This window comes from Homalodisca vitripennis, chromosome 4, assembly GCF_021130785.1.
Source record: "Homalodisca vitripennis isolate AUS2020 chromosome 4, UT_GWSS_2.1, whole genome shotgun sequence".
Lineage (NCBI taxonomy): Eukaryota > Metazoa > Arthropoda > Insecta > Hemiptera > Cicadellidae > Homalodisca > Homalodisca vitripennis.
This window is the reverse complement of record NC_060210.1, coordinates 128,207,088-128,226,993: the sequence shown is the minus strand read 5'-3', so window position 1 is coordinate 128,226,993 and position 19,906 is coordinate 128,207,088. Positions and strand designations below refer to the sequence as shown.

General features: G+C 30.3%; 1 protein-coding gene across 4 annotated transcripts in view; it reads right to left on the bottom strand.

Moving 5' to 3' along the window:
• LOC124360137 (hrp65 protein-like) overlaps window positions 1-19,906 on the bottom strand; it is a 75,136-nt gene that overhangs the window by 33,847 nt on the left and 21,383 nt on the right. The window contains exon 11 of one of the 4 annotated variants that reach the window (XM_046813490.1): window positions 12,565-13,149. The exons of the other annotated variants lie outside the window; for them this stretch is intronic. Coding sequence (XP_046669446.1) covers window positions 12,967-13,149 — 183 coding nt within the window. The 3' untranslated portion in view covers window positions 12,565-12,966. Of the gene's footprint in view, window positions 1-12,564; window positions 13,150-19,906 lie in introns of those variants that run through there. 4 annotated transcript variants of the gene reach the window in all.

Sequence of the window (19,906 nt, the reverse complement as noted above, 5' to 3'; positions counted from 1 at the left end):
TTACTTTTTAAAGTTTTTCAATATTATTGAATAAGCTCTCCACTTGTGAGATAGTTCATACATGTTCAATGCCAAGAAATGTCAGGTACAAACGTTCATTGTCAAGGAGATATTATGATCCTAACACTATGGAGAGAAAGTAAAGTGCAAACATGGACCCAAGTATTAAAATGAAAATATTACAAAGTCTGTTCACGGTGATTTGTTGGCTACATTTTAAGTGAAAATGCAAGTGGAAGAAGATTCATAACAAACATGCTTTATGTGACATTTCTTGATGTGCCTGGGTATGTACGGTACTGTAGAACATTGTCAACTTTGGAAATCTGTGTCTTCATTGGGTCCCTAAGCTACCAAAGGAGAATCACAAAAGAAAGTAGGATATTATATAATCTTGTTTGATGAATTTTGATGAATGAAAACAAAACCATGTCATAGGATTGATATCACCTGAAAATCAAAACAATAATCTATGGAATGGAGCAAACATATTGTGTCAGTCATTATGTACCACAGCATGTCTTCTGGTACATACATGGTGTTATACTAACAGACGTATAAAAATCCAATCCTTGAGGAACATATAAAAACGCACAACCTAGACCAAGCTCTGAAGAGCAATTATTACAATCGTGACGGAAAACCAGCCAACTGCTTCATTCTAACCAATTTCCTCAGTGTGAGCACAGTATTGGAAGGGTACATTGTGCTGCTGCTTACAATGTAGTGCCGGTTACAGTGTTTATTTTTGCGCAATCAGTTCCTGGATTCCTTTTCTCTGTTGTATTTTTGTATTTAGTGTATTGTGACTATGTATGTGTTACTGTAGCCCAATGGAGGAGGATATTAAAATCATTGAATACTTGTTTTCTGATGATGACGTCTAGTGCGAGAGTGGATATTGTTCACATAATGTAGCTGTGGTGGGAAGAGTTAATTCAATGTGAATGTTTAATTTAGCTCCACTAAGAGAAAGGTGAACTGGAACAAAACTAATATTCACACTGAATATTGTTGGGAGGAAGGGGGGTTGTTATAACTTTGTTGAAATAAATATTTGTTTCATGGATGCTAGTGGAGATGGGGGTTGAAAAACCAGTAGAGAATTGAGTATAAACTGGACGAGAACCGACACCAAAGGTGGTAGGCTGGAATTCCACCCCTGGAAATGAGGCTATAAATTCCAGTCTACAAAGGTCCCTGAACTTTCAAAATTTTAGGATTGCACACTGCCACATTTCCTGCAGCAAATGTCTTAAAACAGGTTTTGATAGCAATGACAACATAAGTCTTCACTCTGCTATAAAGTTTGGAATCATCCACCATAAGATATAATGGAGAACTTGTGCCAAGAGATTTATAGCTTGTTCGGTATCACCAATATCACCTTGTTAATGGTTATTGGAACACGCAGCAAGCTTCCATGGAGTAGGTTCTCAAAATTTATAATTGCACAAGAAGAGTCACATTCACACTGATCAAATTTGTATAAACACTGGCTATCGCAAAATAAAATAATAGTAAGGTTTCCAAAAATCAATAATGACAAATAAACATGCAACACCTAAACAAAATAAAGAATTACTTTTTATGGGATTAAGTATTATACATGCAAACCAATCCAACAGGATTAAAATTGACTGAACCCTAGTGGTATCAAGTCAAAGAATTAATTGTGAACCGCTATTACTTCATATCATAACTTTGGCAGTACTGTGGACTTAAACAAACTTCTGTTGAAAATACTACAATTTAAAAATATGACCACCCAATCATTAAAACTCACTTTAATTTTTAATATTCAGCTATAAAATGTAAAGTAAAAGCAAAGTATGTTAGGATGAGGTTATAAAATTAAACCAAATTATTCTTAAATTAATTCAAGACGACAGCTATTAAATAACAGAACAAGAACAGCCATTACAAAAAAAATTTGTAGTATTTTTTTTAATCCCTCATGATTGGATGAGACATTACCTGCTAACGACGATGTTGTAACAAATAGCTTATAGATATATTCGGTAAAGGTTAGATCTTTCACAAGCTGCTTCCAGATAACCCGCAAAATCAGACCAAAACTATATTCATGATTTTTTCTTATAAAACATTATTTATCAGAAGCAGTTTTTTGGTTGGCAATACTCTACAGTCACTCAATAGCATCAGCTGTTGATTAAGCCAGGATCTACCTAATGTAACACGCTGTTGGCACATGGCTATTGTACTGTGAGAATTGAGTTGGTTCTTTTATACAAAAAGCCCTTTGTTTTGTTTGAATGGATTTTGATTCTGTTGAAACGTCGAGATTTCTATCACAGTTTTAAGGCAGTGATCCACCAAATAAGCAAAGTTTACGATAGCAGTGTAATATGAAGTTGACTTCACTTATTTATAAATAAGAATCGAATATTTTTGTCAGAGACAACTGGAAATTTTACCTTCTCCAATGATACTTGGAGGGGTATCTAAATGTTTTAATCGTGACTAGACATTAAAATATCTTTACAGCCATTTATCAAGTTGTATTAGAGCTCTGAATATTTTTCAGTTTCGAAGTAAACTTATAATAAGTTAGATGGAAAAAACCAAGTTTTTCTATGTATTTTAATGAGTAGATCTTGTATTGTTTGAAATGTGTTTTGAAATATGATCTAATACTGACTATAGAATGGCAATGATTGTCACTGCTTTTACATGACCCAATAGATTTATAATATTATATGGTAAATATATATATATATATATATATTAATATTATATTTATGGTAAATAATAATAATAATATGTACTAGGCAGTAATAGTAATAAACACCCAGTTCATGCTGAATGTTTACAGAAACAGAAAGATTATCAGTAATGTTGTACTTACCTAATTAACAGACAAATACAAGATGACATTGCAAATATTTTACCCATAATGAAATAGCATCAGCAAATGATTGATTATTCCACAGGTGAATATGCCCAAACAAAGATGGAAGAAGAATAAACTAGTACTCCATCTGATTTTATTCAAAATTCTATGAATGTTTCTCTTAAATAAAATACTCAATTTGTGGTACAGGCAATGAAGAAGAAGTTCAAGCTATTATTTAAGTTTTAGCTTCTGGCGCATATACAGTTCTGATTTGAGATAAAAAATGTTCTTTAAGAACTGCCCATACTACCAAAGTTAATTGTACTTATTTAAATTTAAAAAATTAATTTGTTATTTTAAAGATTGCTCAAACGTTTTCAAACTACAATTCAAGAATAACTTTTATTCCATTCATCGATTTGTTCTTAATGATTTAACTAGAATTTTATTTTGTTCTCCAAATAAATAAATATATTCTGTAAATATTAAAAGAATTTATTTTGGGCACACGCTTTTTTTACGTAGCTCCATCAAAACAGTTTAACATTATCAGGAAAAGTTCTCACAAGAAACTATAGTTGAGTTAAATTTTAAATGCAGTACTTTCTTCAAATGCTAGCAAATTTTAAGCTATGAACCTTTACCAGTGAGAAGCTTTACAACAGATGTGAAAAACAACTGAAAAATTGCAACTGATCTGGAAATTGAAATCTTTTTTATTTTCTGTCAATTTTTCAATAGGAAGACAAAAAAAAGGGAAATTTTGGCCAAAAAGATCTATTTAGTAACCTTATCATTCTTAACTTTTTTCCCAAAGATCATTGATGATTATAATTTCTGTCTTTGATACTGATCACTGTTGGGTCAAATGAGATTACTTTTGTTAAACAGATAAGAAAACAGCAACAGTAAAATCAATAACTTAGTAGCCAGACAAGGCAGATTTTGTAGGCATTGAAGAATATAGATCACATACGCCTACGTATCTAGAGGTACTTCAACACTTTAAATCAAGAGAAAGCTCTGGCAGATAATGAAAATTGTAAGTAACTTGCAGACAGAAGTTTATATCTCTATTTTCAATCAAGCTCACATTTATAAATGGATACACTGGGAAAATGCCTTGAAGTGCAGAGATGTTTAGAATAAACTGTTTCTGTAAGAAAAAAGTGACTGATCAAGAAAATAATAAGCCAGAAAACAGAACTCTGAATCAATATTACATTAAAATCGATAAGTATGAAAGATTTATTCCTGACTCATAACAGATTAACTATGATGAATAATACAGATAGATCTAAATTCAATAAGTTGTAATAACGTGGAGAAGGTGCCCAGCACAAAACTACTAGACCACACGTTACTTATGGCTGAAAGAAAGCAAAATAACACATTATAGGTACAAGACGATATGTATTTATAATTTACAAATAGTTGTGTATATCTTCAGTAACAAATTACCAATGTGGAGTTCTCAGTTTAACTCTTTAACCAGTAATCCCGACAGTTATTTAAACCATGCTTTGTGCTACCAACGCTTTAAGTCAATCATTCTGCAAGGTTTGCTACATCACTAAACAATATTTCATATGTATTTATGTGATTTACAATTACTTGTCTAATCACGCATGTGACCCAGCGTAGGGAGAATTGTAGAATACTTTCACACAGTTTCCGTTATGCATAATAAGAATGTGATAATGAGTCACTTATCTATTTCAGAACAGTGAGAAGTACAGCAACTATCAGATTTAAATGCATTTTATTACACTTGTCTGACTTAGTAAACTTTTATTTTTAAATAATTGCTGAGATTGATATCTATGGATTGCGGCACCAGGACACTGAAAGGATGTGCCACAAATGTTGTTCTACAGTGTTTTTAAAAATGCTATGTACCTTTTGGCACAATTAAACATTGAATGGTACATTTATACACTTTTATCGAACTTGGAATGGTTCATCTAGAGACTTTCCACAGTATACTAAAATAATACTGATGAATATAGATTTAATTTCATATTGTGTAATATTAATGAAACTTTAGTAATTTGTGCTAAAATTTAATTTAAAACAGAATATTATTTTTCTGTTGTAAATGATACATTACCTACTTTTGCGAAGAACAAAATAAATCTCACTTTGTGGTGCACGGCCAATGTAAAAAAAATCCCCACCAGTCAAAGGGTTAACTTGTTACCTACCACAACAAGACAATTTATTTCTATTAATTAATCCTTTTAGTGACATTATGCACAATTTGTGCCTGCTGTTTCTCATGATACGACTGACAATGTGCACCATTCTCAAATTAATAATTTTTAAAATTATTCACATTTTCTTGTCAACACTATAGTAATCTACCTAAAGATGATATACATTCTATATGTTAATTCTCTTAACTAACCAATAACATTATCTATTGTTATGATATACCTATGTACCGATGGTGATCATAGTGATTCGTCATTTTATTGTACATCCGTAGTTTTAGTTATAATTGAAAAGAATAAGGAATTTTAAGTCTTCTTGTAGTATATGCATAACTTTTTCTATTAAATTTGTCTAGATTGCACTAATTTACAACAGTCGAATTATCATTGATATTTTTAAAGGCAAAAGATTGACTATCAGTGTGTGCAGAAAAGTTTTTTCTTAACCGATTTATAATCCCAATTGCATTAAGATAAAAAGGGAGGCTATAATAGCCATATATATCTTGACATACACGAATGCTATGGATGGTCTAGTGGTCTTTAACATGTTGCTTAAAATAATAGGGTGCACTAAAAAGGTTAGAAAAGAGGTTTATTACTTTGGACTATAAAAATAATATCTAGAATTTCAGTTCATATTCAAATCTTTTAAAATAATTAACAAACATTCAAATAAGTTGTGATGCTTTATCCTTTTATTGTCAATGACAAAAAAAATCAAGGCTGACAAAATGAAGCCTGATTAATAGTTGTCTGTTAATTATACATTAATTAACTGAAAGTCTATTATGTATTATCATATACACTATATTAATTTTCACTTTTTGTATGAAACTTGAGTGTTTTAAAAGGGTTAAATACTTAGTAGTAAATAATTTTATACCTAGTGGAAACATAAATAGAACACATCTATATGAAAAATAACACTTTTACTCCAATAAATAAATTGATGAAATTGGAAACTTATTCAGTCTGTACTGAGCATTAAATATATAAATAATTAGACATACATTTATATAAAACACTAATACATATTGTAATTTATAACATATATACTTTTCATGCAAAGATATATAAAATTCAGCTACATACAAAAAATAAAACTTGAAATACTAAATAAAAATATTTAATTTAATTTCCCATTGATACTAACTACACTTAAACCCTGATTATCTACAAATACACGAAATAATCTGTAGTAACAAACATCAAAAGAGTGTACATTTGCAAAACAAGAAAACCTAGCATAAGTAGTTAGTGACACACAGTGAGAGCATTGTTTTATATAATTATTTAATCTTTTTTTCAAACACCACCTAGAAATACAATGAACTCGAATTAAAGCCGCCTCACATCAAACGTCCATTCATCAACTGAATTGATTTTATGCCTTGGACATCCATGGGGTACTACTTCACACTTCAAACGTTCATCCAGGGAAGTTATATTGTCTTTCAGTTGAGTGGTGACCTTTGTCAGAAAAACATTAGTTAGTGTATCTTGGTTTAACAGTGATTTTGTGAGAAGTTTACCATGGATTGCTGCTGACAGTTCCAGCAGTGATGACCAAAATACAGTCCTACTGTATTCAGTTAGTAAACGAAAACATTGGACCCCATTGTTAAAAAAGAAAAGTATTTTGTGAATTCCACAATTTGATAGAAGATTTAGATGAGGACGAAGAGAGATTCAGTTAATACTTTAGACTAAGTAAAGAACAATTCTAAGAGGTTTTGACATTTGTAGAGAATGATATAAAGAGGGAAGACACGAATTACAGGAAATCAATCTCAAGCAGAAAACAGCTATCTGTATGCTTGAGGTAGGTTTTTTAAACTATTGAGGACCAGCAAAATCCCAAAGTATTTTTAGATAATAACGACATAAAACATATTTATACATTCATCAAAACTCACAATTTATAGTATTTTGCTTTCTACAATGAAAGACAAGAAATGTATTTTATTGCTTCTATCTTTTTCATTAAGTGCTAAGAAATTAAACATGGAAAAAGTTTCAAAACAATGTTACTAATAACAAAAAGGCTGCTAAATACCAAGAAAAGAGCCGACAAGGAGATTTAAAATAAGGACTTAGTTGCCAAAAACTTATTTTAGAGGTTAAAATGACACGAGTCAGTGACCAATACAGACACCATCCGGCGAGGAACTAGCAGGGAGGTGTCTCAAAGTGATGCTGTGCAAATGCACAGCTGAAAATGTCCATGTGGACGTCAGTGAAAATCGCTGAGCGAGCGATTCCAAAACATCCATCCACTGCACGAATTTTCGTCCAGCGGTTGGACAGACGCCAGTGTGTAGTGTCCCATTTAATAAGCAGGCGAGCGATCTTTAACGGGCATACAACCCATCAGTCCATGGATGGACATGCGGTGTCAGGCGGCCTTTACCGAGACCCAAATAATTTAAATCTAAAATATGTCCAGCTTTTCAAGAGATGATGTCCTGAAAGCCTCATCTCCCTCCTTTTACAAGAATGTGACTTACCATTAAAATCCAGCAAAACTTATAACTTCTATGACAGAGATCTATGTCAGCTGTGAATATATCGTTTTTAATCCGCAAAGATTGGACTTGGCCAGAGCAGAAACAAATTCAGGTATTTAATTTTTCTTTCATCTTTCCAAAAATAATCCATTATTTTTCGTTGTTACAAAACACATGGACTGGGCCATAAATGGATGAGTGAATGTTTGTTTCAAGTGTTTGTGAAGTGTATTGGAAAAAAATCCCAATATCAACACTGATACACTTTCACTGCTTTCATTAGTCACACATTTACACCCAATTCACTCAGATCTTGAATTCCAAGGTTTGTGCTTCACATATGTGCTCTGTGCCTTGTAAACATGTCTGCAGTTCTTACACATTACTGAAAAATCAATTGTCAATTGACATTTCTAGATAGTCTTTTTTTTCATCCAATCATACTCAAAATAAATCTAGTTTTTGAGGTATCAGCTGTATTGAGGTGATGTATATTACAATAAGAAGTATTGACAATATGTTGTACTTGTTACTACGATGACGAATCTTCAAATATCGCACATCCACGATTCCAGCTTTGTTTCAACAAGAATCTAAGAAAATTTTGGGAGTGCACACGTAGAATGAAAATTTTGCTTACACTAAACAAGTCACAGCAAACTATCACTTCACTTTTCCACTTATCAATGGTACAATAAAATGGTTAACTGACCATTTAGATACACTGAGTTAATTTATGAAAATATTAACACAGCTCTACTGAAAACTTTAAATTTATAACATTGATTTATTATTGCTTCCAACAGCATTTTTTTTATACAGTGGACCATGGATGAATTCAACATTTCAAATTAAAAATTCTGGCAAACAGAACATATTTTTCAGCCACATGACATTTTGTATTATTTTAAATTGGTGTAGTTAATTAAGAGTTTATTTTGGATAACTTAAAATTGTAATGTCTAATGTAGTTTATTTCTGAGCTGCAACTGAAATAATGAATGAGTTATTTCTCTTTTTAAAATATTAATGACATTTGTCCAGTAGGAGCATTAGTATCATTGAAAAATTTTATGATAGGATAATTTCAGAGTAGAAATATATGACAGCAATTATGTTCATAAGAAAGAAACCCTTCCTCACCAAACCCATTTAATTTCCATGAATTTAGCAATGTGAGAAGGTCTAAAGCAGAACTCCTCACAATAATGTAATTCATTTTCTATCCATGTTGTGACATATCTGTCAAAAGTGAATGCATACATACTGCATATCATGGAAATTCTGGTTTTTTTCATTGTTCGTTACAGTGAATTAATGCAGTATATTAAAATTACAACATTTGACATGGTTTTAACAACAACAAATGATGCTGTTATATAAAAATACTTAAGTTAAAATAATTTTTTCAGTCCTTTTTATGGACAGTATAGAATTTGGATTTTTGCGAATAATTACAAATTTCAGAAGTCCCCAGGGCGCATAATCCATGTTCCATACATTTTGGATGTTAACTTATTCAGTAATACGAATAGCGAGTTAAGTTGTATGTCTCTATTGCAAGTAGCTAAAGCTAGCTATGGCTGATAGCTCTGTTACATTGATTTACTAGTGTAGTTGTAGATCAACTCACTCACTATAGATTACTTATCAATGCAACAATCGGTATTGTATTACTATAGATTACTTATCAATGCAACAATCGGTATTGTATTAATTATAAAATATGGACGTCGCATATTTTACTGACCATGCCATTATAACCAAATACTTCCTGGAATACTTGGAAGCAAATTTATTGATTTGGTTGGTCTAAAAACATTACACATTTCAAATTATTACAAGTCATATATCTTGCTACAAGAACATTGTAACGGTGTGAGGTCTACTATTATAGTCTATGAGTATAACACTTTAGCTACCTTTTTAGCAGAAATTACTGTTTTTAAATGAGCACTACACTATTGACAAAACGAAACTGACTGGACTGTATAATAATGTAATACAGGTAGCTGATGTTCTGGGCCCTTGTCCGGAGGTCAATAATTATAATTGTAGTGTGCTGCTGATCTAGAAGCCTTTAAATTTAAATCATATTTTTTTAACACATTCTGCAATATAAAATTCAGTTTTCTGCATAACCGAGTGAAGACAAGAACAAGTAACAAACTTTAATATAACTATTAGTAAAATATATTAAATAAATAAAATAAATAACCAAATTACAAAAGGAGGTAGATTTAGTCTTTTCCGAAATGGCAATAATGCCTAAACAATATTTTGTAGTTACAAAAATACATAACTCCAGATGATTTTAACATAATTTAAGATACACTTTACCTTATCAATAAAAAATATGCACTAAAAAAAAAGTAAGATGTAGTCTATATGTAGTCTTACGAACAAATAAATAAAATACATGTTAACCGCTCCTCTCCCCTTGTTTAACATACTGCTGGTAACATGTTTAACTTATACTGTCCCATTCATAGTTTTGCAATATAATCCAGGTGAGTGACAAATTTCAAAAAGATTACAAATCACAGTTCATAATTTTGTTTGATTAACACTCTTAATCCATCAAACATATAAATAATAGTTGACCATGAGATTGTAAGTTGCCATTACTCAGTTTCTATCTAGTTAGTCGTTTTTCACTACGTCATGAAAAATTAGTTCTATAGAAAATATAAAATGACAAATGAGTTTTCACCTTCTGGACTAATGAATGCATAAGGAAGTAGATTTTCTCACAAGGATGATTAGAATTATAGATATTACAATCATCCATGTCATTTGTGCCCAATGACCACACCCTTATTAGGGTGCCATTATCTTACGAGTCTGAATCAGTTTGATTTTATTCTAATTATCTAAGCTCATTGTATCTTTGTATCAAGGACATTCTTTGTTTTCTTTTAAAAGTAAATTATAGAAATTGTATTACTGTTACATTTTGAAATTGCAATATATTTTTCATAGCCTATAAAAACAATTATACTTATCAATAAGTATAACTCGTCTTTGATCAGTTGTCCTACCAAATTTCAGAAACTAATAATAAAACATAATTGCAATTGACTGTCTTAAAAATTATGTTTAAAAATATTACTTCTTTAAAAGAAACTATACAACTTTCTTCATACACTTTTGATTGACATGTTAAATTACCCAGTGATTGGTAATCTAAATCCACACTTCACATCATAATAGTATCACTTCAAATCCATGATAGCGTTCTCAGCTGAGCAGTACGCCATGTGAACTACTTTGATTAATTCTCCCACCTATTGTGAATTGCAACATCATTTGTATCCATTTACCAATAAGGTTAAATGGAACAAATATAAAGTTTTATGATTGACGATGATTTGTGCACAATAGCTCAGAAAACTTAAAAACCGCTTAACTGATGTTCACATTAGGTGGAGAAAATCATATATTCAAGAATTAAGTGAGATACTTTTACACTTATATACATCTCGGCTTTAAAATACTGTGTCCTCCATGAGTTTGAAGTAACAGCAACGTTCAAGATAACACGAAAATTATTGATCCTATACACTCTATGACGTTTTTCATGAAGAAGCTATTGTTTAGCTTGTGGTAGTGCTGTAATTTAACATGTAAAATAAAATTACTGTATTACTTAAACCCTCTTTAATACCCGCATGGAGATAAAAAAAACACAATCTTAACCCATTGCATGTCGATTTGTTTAGCCATGCGTGGATCAGCAGTCACAAATTAGCTCTTCCTACTATACTATACTATGAGAAATCCAGGAAAAAATAAGTAGAAAATTAGGTAACCATTCATTGACCAAAATACAAGTGGTGTAACTGTCTTAAAAGATTTCTTTCTAAGCCTTGAATCCAACCATCTGAAAAAGGCTTAATCATATGATGTAAATGATTTGATGGCGTTCTACAGGTTTTAAAAGTGTACACGCTCTAAAATTTTTGTTACCTACTTTTTCTTTTATTCTACATTCAGTTTCTTTAACCGACTAAAATACCACCAAAATTTGTAGATAAGATCTATATCATCCTTATCATTATATATAGCTTTCTTCAGTAGATAGGCAAGTGCGTTCATCATTTCTGACAAGAGTTTTAGAAAATGTAGACAAAGCAATGACAACGTTAATAGCAGAAGACAAGTGGCAGCTATCATACTTGCTAATGTGCACTCATCATAACTAAATCCAGAGTTCACACATAAAAAAGCAATTAAGGTAGGAAAAGCTAGCAAACTGAATGATGGTGTGTCTAAAAACTTAGTGATAGCCTTTCACTTTTACAATTGGTATTTGCAAACGCTATTTTGATCAATTTCATCCCACCATCCCTACGCAATTGTGCATGCTGCTTCAGTTATTGTAATAACCCGGGCACCTGAGTTTAACACCTTCAATGATGAAAATGATGAAAAGAAGGCAAATATCTTAAACATTTATCATTACAATAAAAGTTTTTTTAACACAACATATTTGGAAATGTTCTTTTTTTAAAACTCAATCATCTGATTTAAAATATAGTTTCCAAGAATTTTTTCCAATTTAATATTACATTTAGAGGAATGCAATTATAGTTGTATATTAAAATTATTGTTAATAATTAATTTGTTGGCTCTAACTTTTGAACATTAAACTAATAATGTCAAAGGAGCATGTTCGAGTGAAGTCAATCTCTCCTCTAGGGTTTGTAACAACCAATTTTTTTAGACAAAAATAAAATTACACAACTTTTGTTCAACCAATCTCATACTTTATAACCGATGTCTAAATTGTTTTAGTAGTTTTTTTTATAGAAATATTCGTTGATATATTGCAGTATATATAACAAATATAGTTTGTCTTAAAAAAAAAAACTTTATTGCGATTTACCACCGAAATTGTGAGATTTTCCATAAAAATGTCAAATGATAATGCCAACTTTGCAACATTTATTTAAGAAAAAATTGTAAGGGAAAGAATCAACAATTTTGACAGGACACAACTAAACAACATTTAATTATTTCAAATACTTCACAATTAAAAGTTGCATGATTGATTATTACCTAATACTACTATTAATACACGAAAAATTGTTTAATAAATTATACAGCTTGTATTGATAAAAATATTACAAAACATTACAATCTATCATTTGGAAAATACCAGTTCCAGATTGATAGAAGCAGGTATTTCATCTAAGATCTGTTGGATGCAATTAAACTATAAAAATCAAAAAAATCTATGTAATGTAAAATACATATTAAACACAACTCCATAACGTTTGTCAATAAATATAAAAATTTCTTTCTATGATGTTGCATTAGGTTTGTAATAAATATCTGTTAAAGTACGATAGACGTACATTGACGACTATATGAGGTCGAAATGTTAATAACGTCGTCTCTTGGCAGGATAGTCTTCAGGCTGACGACGGTCCCCTGCAGGACCCCAACGACTCCTCTGGTTGTTGTCCTGGCGACCACGACCGCTTTCTTCCATCCCTCGCATTTCCCTTCCTGCTTCATAGCCTCGAGATCCTCTCTCATAAGCATCCATGAATGTCTTCGGGTCCTACCGTAACCGTATTAATTGTTCACAGTCAATTATCAAGTCAAAATAGGAATTACAAGTAATGGGTCAAAGTGACAAGATAAAATGAGAAGGGAAAAGATGCCTATATCTGTAGTTGCAGAAATAAGCAATATTCCCCTACAATATTTAAAAAAACCACTCATTTAGGGTCCGCAGGCATATATATTCTCAAATTTCTGTTCCCAAAATTTAATTTCTGATTTGAATTACTCAAATTTTTAAAGTGTGCAATATTTTATTTTTATGTAGCAATGAAAAATGTTTAAATTGACGAAAAACAGAAGATTTTAATACTAAATTGATATTATTTACTATAATGTATTTATTGTTATATGAATATAACTGTCAAATCTAAGACTCGCAAAAGGACAATACGAAAGGAGAAAAATATGTTATTTAAATACAAAAATGCCAGACAAGATTTTATTCAGCCAGATAATATTTTAATACAGCTTTTACTTGTAAAAGACATTATCAAAGATGTAAACATAATCTTTTTGAACAAGAAGTGTTCATAATGGGTTTGGAAATGCTGTTGATTAACCCTTTGACCCAGTTTGAAATTATATGGACAGCTTCATTACGTGTAACATCCATATATGTTAATGCGTGACAACAGCCAGTCATGCAGGATCTGGCAACCAGTTCTTGAATTATTTCGACAAAGTATTTATACAAGAACGTTATAAACGAAACGAATGTGTTCCTAGACTAATATTTTTCATTATCGGTTTTTTTTATTTTGCTGAATATCATCAATATTTATCAGGCCTCCATCAGGTGATTGCAGCGTGATTAATAAAAAAGTAATGTTGTCTTACCAGGATGTATTTGTAGATTAATTATGACAGTAAAATTAATTTCTCTTTAAAAAGGGCTTGATATTGTAAAATGTTAATTCAATGCTATAAGTTGCGCAAATTACAGCTCAGGATAATGAGATTGACTGAACGATAAACAATTTTTTTTTTTGGTTGTCTGACAGTAATAAATAAATTATACACAAGAAAATAATTAAGTAACAATAGTATTTTACTTAGATTCATTGAGAGTTTCATTAAGATCTGAATAAAATTGGCCAAGATATTGAGGCTTTACTGAACCTTTGTGTACATTTTATACTAGCTTTGTTCGATAAAAGTCCTGCCATAGTGGTATCTACGCATGCTACAACAACCGTGTCAAAAGGTTAGGTAAAAAATACTGGTTTACTATGTATTACTAAGTAAAAAAGTCTACTCGTGGTAGTGGTTGCTTGTCGAAGTTTACAATTCTAATGGTGGCTGATTTTTCTATTTTAATTTAGATTCTAAAAAATTGCAGTATCAATTTCGTACTAAAATAATGACATAGTTTTGAGTATAATTATACATGAGGAGAAGACACCATTAAAGGATTTACCCTGACAAAAGTTACATATGCATTAATTTTTATTTTTTTAAATATACACTTAGTTCATCACTGATGTAACTAATCTCATTATGTTGATCCGAGAGCTCTCTACTTGGCTAGAGGCATTAAAATGTCAATAACTTGATGCCAACTGTTTTTCAAATTTTGACATGAATACGAAAATGTACAGGTATAGCATTTAGATAAAATAAAACCTTAAAACTCAATGTAGTCTTTATATCATTTAATGACATTTCACTAACAAATCTGAAAAATAAAAATCAGTTTTATTATAGTTCAGTTCTTACTGAAGTGGCCATTAGTTTGACTAAAATTATCAACATTCCTTTGAATACCAATATTTAAACCATCAAAATCGGCAAACACTGCAAAAGTTTACGCACACTAAAAAGATTTCTACCAATAAATTATTAATCACGTGGCTATTCTGCAGAGAATTTTTGATAGTGTAAATACTGTGTTGCCATATAGATTTAAGAGATAAATTCATAATTAAAAAGAGTTGTAATGGAATTGACTACAACTTACCAAACTGTGGTATAGTGGCCGTTAAATGGGTTCTGTGTTCAATGAGTATTCTATTAAATATCTCTAACTTTAACTATAAGTCGGTAATGTAAAGACGTTTATATTTGTAATTGAAAGAGATTGACAAAAACCATGTCTCTAATAGTTGATAATCTTTACCAAAGCTCCTCCCTCAAAAATCTGTCAACTAAAATCAGCCAGAGAAAAATACCAAATGTCAAGTCACAGCAGAATAAATGTGCAAAATTAGAATATCCATAACGAACTAATTATATAACGTAACAACTTTTAACACCACCACTACTGTAACATTAAGTTTAGAGCTCAACAAAAGAATAAGTTAGCTTAATAGGTGTGTATTTGTACTGAATAATTTTATAAAAGGTTTGCTGGTAGCGGAATTTTATTTATAGGGGTAAAGATGATGTTTATAGTAGATAACTTTGGTTGCATGTACCTAAGACCAATAAGGGTATTATTCTTTTGGTTGCATGTGCTAAAGACCAATAAGGGTATTAATCTATTTCACAAACTCAACTATGTATTATGAGATTGTGATGTGGGTATAACCATCCTCCCCTAAAGACTTCGATTTTGATTAATGATTCAATCTGATCCATTTAAATGTTACAAACCCTTCTCATCAGTTACCTTTGAAATCAATATTTTTTTAAAAGATAAAAGCAAATATTTATTTCACTGCCTTCCGTAAGAATGCCTATATCTAAAAAAAAAAAAAAAAAAAAAAAAAAAATGAAGTGATAATGCAACATTTGTTCAACGTAGTTATCAATCAGATACAACTCTAGTTTTGCCTTCAGACCCTAAAAACAGAATGGCGACGATTAGTCGATTGCAATATTTCCTAGTCATGCAAAATCCCAAATTACAACAGAGAACCACACCAAATATTGTATTAAATTAAAAGCTAGTAACATATCACAACCTTAAGATTTTAAATATAGTTTATACAGTGCATCCCACATATAAAACTGAGCACCTGTGCCAAAAGTTTAAAATATGAACGGAGTTAACTCAAACATGAATTAGTGCTAAGTTTTGTTTCAAATCAATCATAATGAAGTAATACCACAACAGATTTAATGGTGGAGTTGTATTGCAAATCGTTCACAATTGACGACATTACAAGTACTGGCTACTCATTTTTTATATCCAGCTTGGGATTACAGTTTTGCTGTTGATCATTTCCTACAGAGAAGTATTAGTATTACATTTTATATATATATATATATATATATATATATATATACACATTGAATCAAAAAAGTAATTGCTCCGCCGGGACTCGAACCCGGATCTCTCACTTGCTGGGTAAATGTGCTACCATTACACCACAGAGCCCTTACTTTTTACGATTCAATTATTTTGTATGTGTCCATATCTGTCACATATGCATTTAAATAAAAAAAACTAACATACATGTATATAACTTACAAATTGTACACTGAATAATATATGAAATTATACTAACTAAAGTTGATGTATGTCAAAATAATATATAATGAACTGTATATATTATTTTGACATACATCAACTTTAGTTAGTGTAACTCAAATTAAATAAATATGTCTTGAATTTCCATACATCAGTCAATCCATTTCATATATTATTGAGTGTACAATTTGTAAATTATTCGAAGTATAGACTCGATGAAGTTTTTGCTTTCTGTTATGTTTCTATTTCCATTCTTAATCTCTAAAAAGAGATTAAACTTATCATGACTCAGCAAATTTTGAAAGTTTTGCATGTTACTTCTTGAAAATTACTAAAAATAAAATTTATACAATGAAATATGGACTATTATATAATATTATTCAAAACATTTTAGACAGTTTAAATATAATTTTAATACTTGTAGTGCTGACCCCTTAATTTTATGTAAAGGCAAAACTCTGGAAGAACACAGATTTCTTAGTTTTTTATGACTGATGTTTTCTACGGAATTATATTGTGTAATCAGTAATTTTACGGTTTCTGCATTCTCTGTGTTGCTATTGATAAGTCAGTTACACAATTCAGTCTACAAATAACCGAGCAAAATAGTTTATATGCGTGCATGACATCTCGCTGTAGTGACTGGTTAAACGAATAATATGTCCTTGAGATGATTCAGCCACCTCCTTCGACTCACGTCACTCATATTACTCATCTCCCCAGCTCCTGTTATCATTTGCAAAGTATAGCTTACAGAACTCGTTTGTACGCAATTCATTTTCCTTACACACCCATTCTTATTTATTATTTTAATGACCATGATGCAGTAAACTAACTAAACTGTTTGGTGAACAACAGCTAATATCACGAACCAGACAACTAGACATGTTACGGATACCCTCAACACAATTGATTCTGTTACATTGCAAGATTATGTCACAACTCGATATACAGTGTCCAAACATAAAAAGACGCTGGCAAGTTAACTCAGTAGTGGTGTTAATGGCCACTTCTATCTGAACTTAAATTGTATGTCAAATATAATAAAATTAAATATTTGTGAATATGGATACACAGTTGTATAATGGGATACTCTGTAGAAGTAGTGAGAATAAACATCAACAGTGTTGACATAGATCCAGTTGCAATGTATATATCAGTATTTTAAATAAGTATACTATGATATAATTAAACTCTATTTATCCAAATTAAACACTGTTGTTCATTTTATAATAAGAGTTTAAGCATGGATGATTTCCATACTTTTGCTTATCTTATATTTTTGTCGTATCAATCTATTTGCTAGAATTCGGATAGTTGCTAGAGTCCAACTGTAGCTATATTAACAAAACTTTGGACAAAAAGTTTAAGCAATAAATGTACCAAGTCACTGTGTGACTCGCCTACAGAGTTTGGTTTGATAATCAACCTTTGGTAGAAAACGTACCTGAATCATAATAAATTTCAAACTTTAGACATATTAAGTATTACACTTATTGAATTGAGAATTACATTATTCTTGTTATCCTTTACTGTTTTAAGTTATATGCTCTGAGATTTTCTGGAAGTCGAAATAATCTATTTCGACAATGTTCATTAATACGTAGACATTGCTTAAATTAATTGATATATTCATATAACTTCACAATAACTTAATTTTTATAAGTTTCATATATTTCACTGAAAGACTTAATGCGTATATATATTTATATATATACACATAATATATATATATATATATATATATACACACACACACGTATTTTCCTATGTATATTATATATATATGTGTATACAGACACATACATACACACAACAATTTGCATCGGTTTTCATGTGCTTTTTGGTAAATATTTCTAGATTAATCATCTTCCATTTTCTCATTTTATAAGGGTGGGTTTTCTTTAAGAGTATAGAATAATTTTTTGTTTCTTTTTAATTACTTGTCATAGTTAAATAACAACATATCAAGATAAACTACAAGAGTGTATCACTTTTGATGAGTCAAGTCATATATTGTTCATAAACTTCTTAGTTCATTGTTAGTGAGTAGAATTAACTTCATATAACTGTTCAATGAACAATGTTACATCCAATTTGAATTATACGTAAGCTATATTTCCATAGGTTCATAAATATACATTTTATTTTAATCCTTTTACATGCATATTCGTCCAGTTAATTAAAGATTTCTTGGATAAGCAAACACAGTAAGAATAGCAGAAAATCATCAAGTACTGTAAGTTCATTATAATCAATCACTTGTTGAACAGTTGGAAAATATCTGAAAATTTCTCAAGAAAGCTCTGAAGAATGCATACATACTTTTTATCTACATACAGACGGCCGATAAGACATTTATATGTTGGTATTTAAGAAAATGAAAGAGCCAAACTCTGTAACATGTACCATTATAAATATACTGTGCATTAGACAGTATTTCTTTTAGTCACCAACTTGCAATCTATATGTAAATATCATAGTTAAGAGAAGAACGTCATCCTCAATAGCTCCCTAGTACATTTTCCCTTGCAATAACAAGCATATAACTCATATACTTTATTAAATACTTACAGATTTTTATGATCAATATAAAGTGTACTAAATCAAGTTTAATAAGTTTACATGCATGAGTAAAACTTTCAAGACAAGATTATGTCTTAATATGATTGTGTTGTTTTGCATCCAAAAGTACTTAAACAACTTTGGAAATACAAATTTATGACAAACCTTAATTGTTTAATAGTGACTAGAGAAAGAGGCAACATTCAAAAGGTGTTATAGTTTGTTCATAGATAGAGAGTCTGAGATATTTCTCTTATTATCAGGCATTGTGTTCAGTCTTAGTCAAACTATTCTATTTACTATAACATGAAATATAAACTACAAATACTTCCAAGATATTGGTATCAATGAAGAAATTTTACTATATGAAGACAGGGTTTTTTTATAAGTTGAAGATATATATAAAATCAGGTACTTTCTTAATTCTCAATTAAAAGCACGTTTTTGCAAAAGAAAATTAAAATGTTCAATTTAGTTATGAACACTATTTACAATCAATTTAACAATAAAGATACAGAGTATATTTGTTATAATAGTATAAAGAGATCACAATATCTTAAGAACCAGCTGTAAGTACTTCTTGAGTTTAGCCCAATACTAACAATGTTGCACCTTTAACACTTTTACAGTTTTATTTTTATTGTAGAATTCTTGAAGATGTCTCATTTCAAAGACATTATTAATATGCACACAAACTCTTTTTCATTTTTCAATATTGTTATTGGTAATTAATTGTAAACATTAAAATGTTTGTTTTATTTTGATATTACAAAAT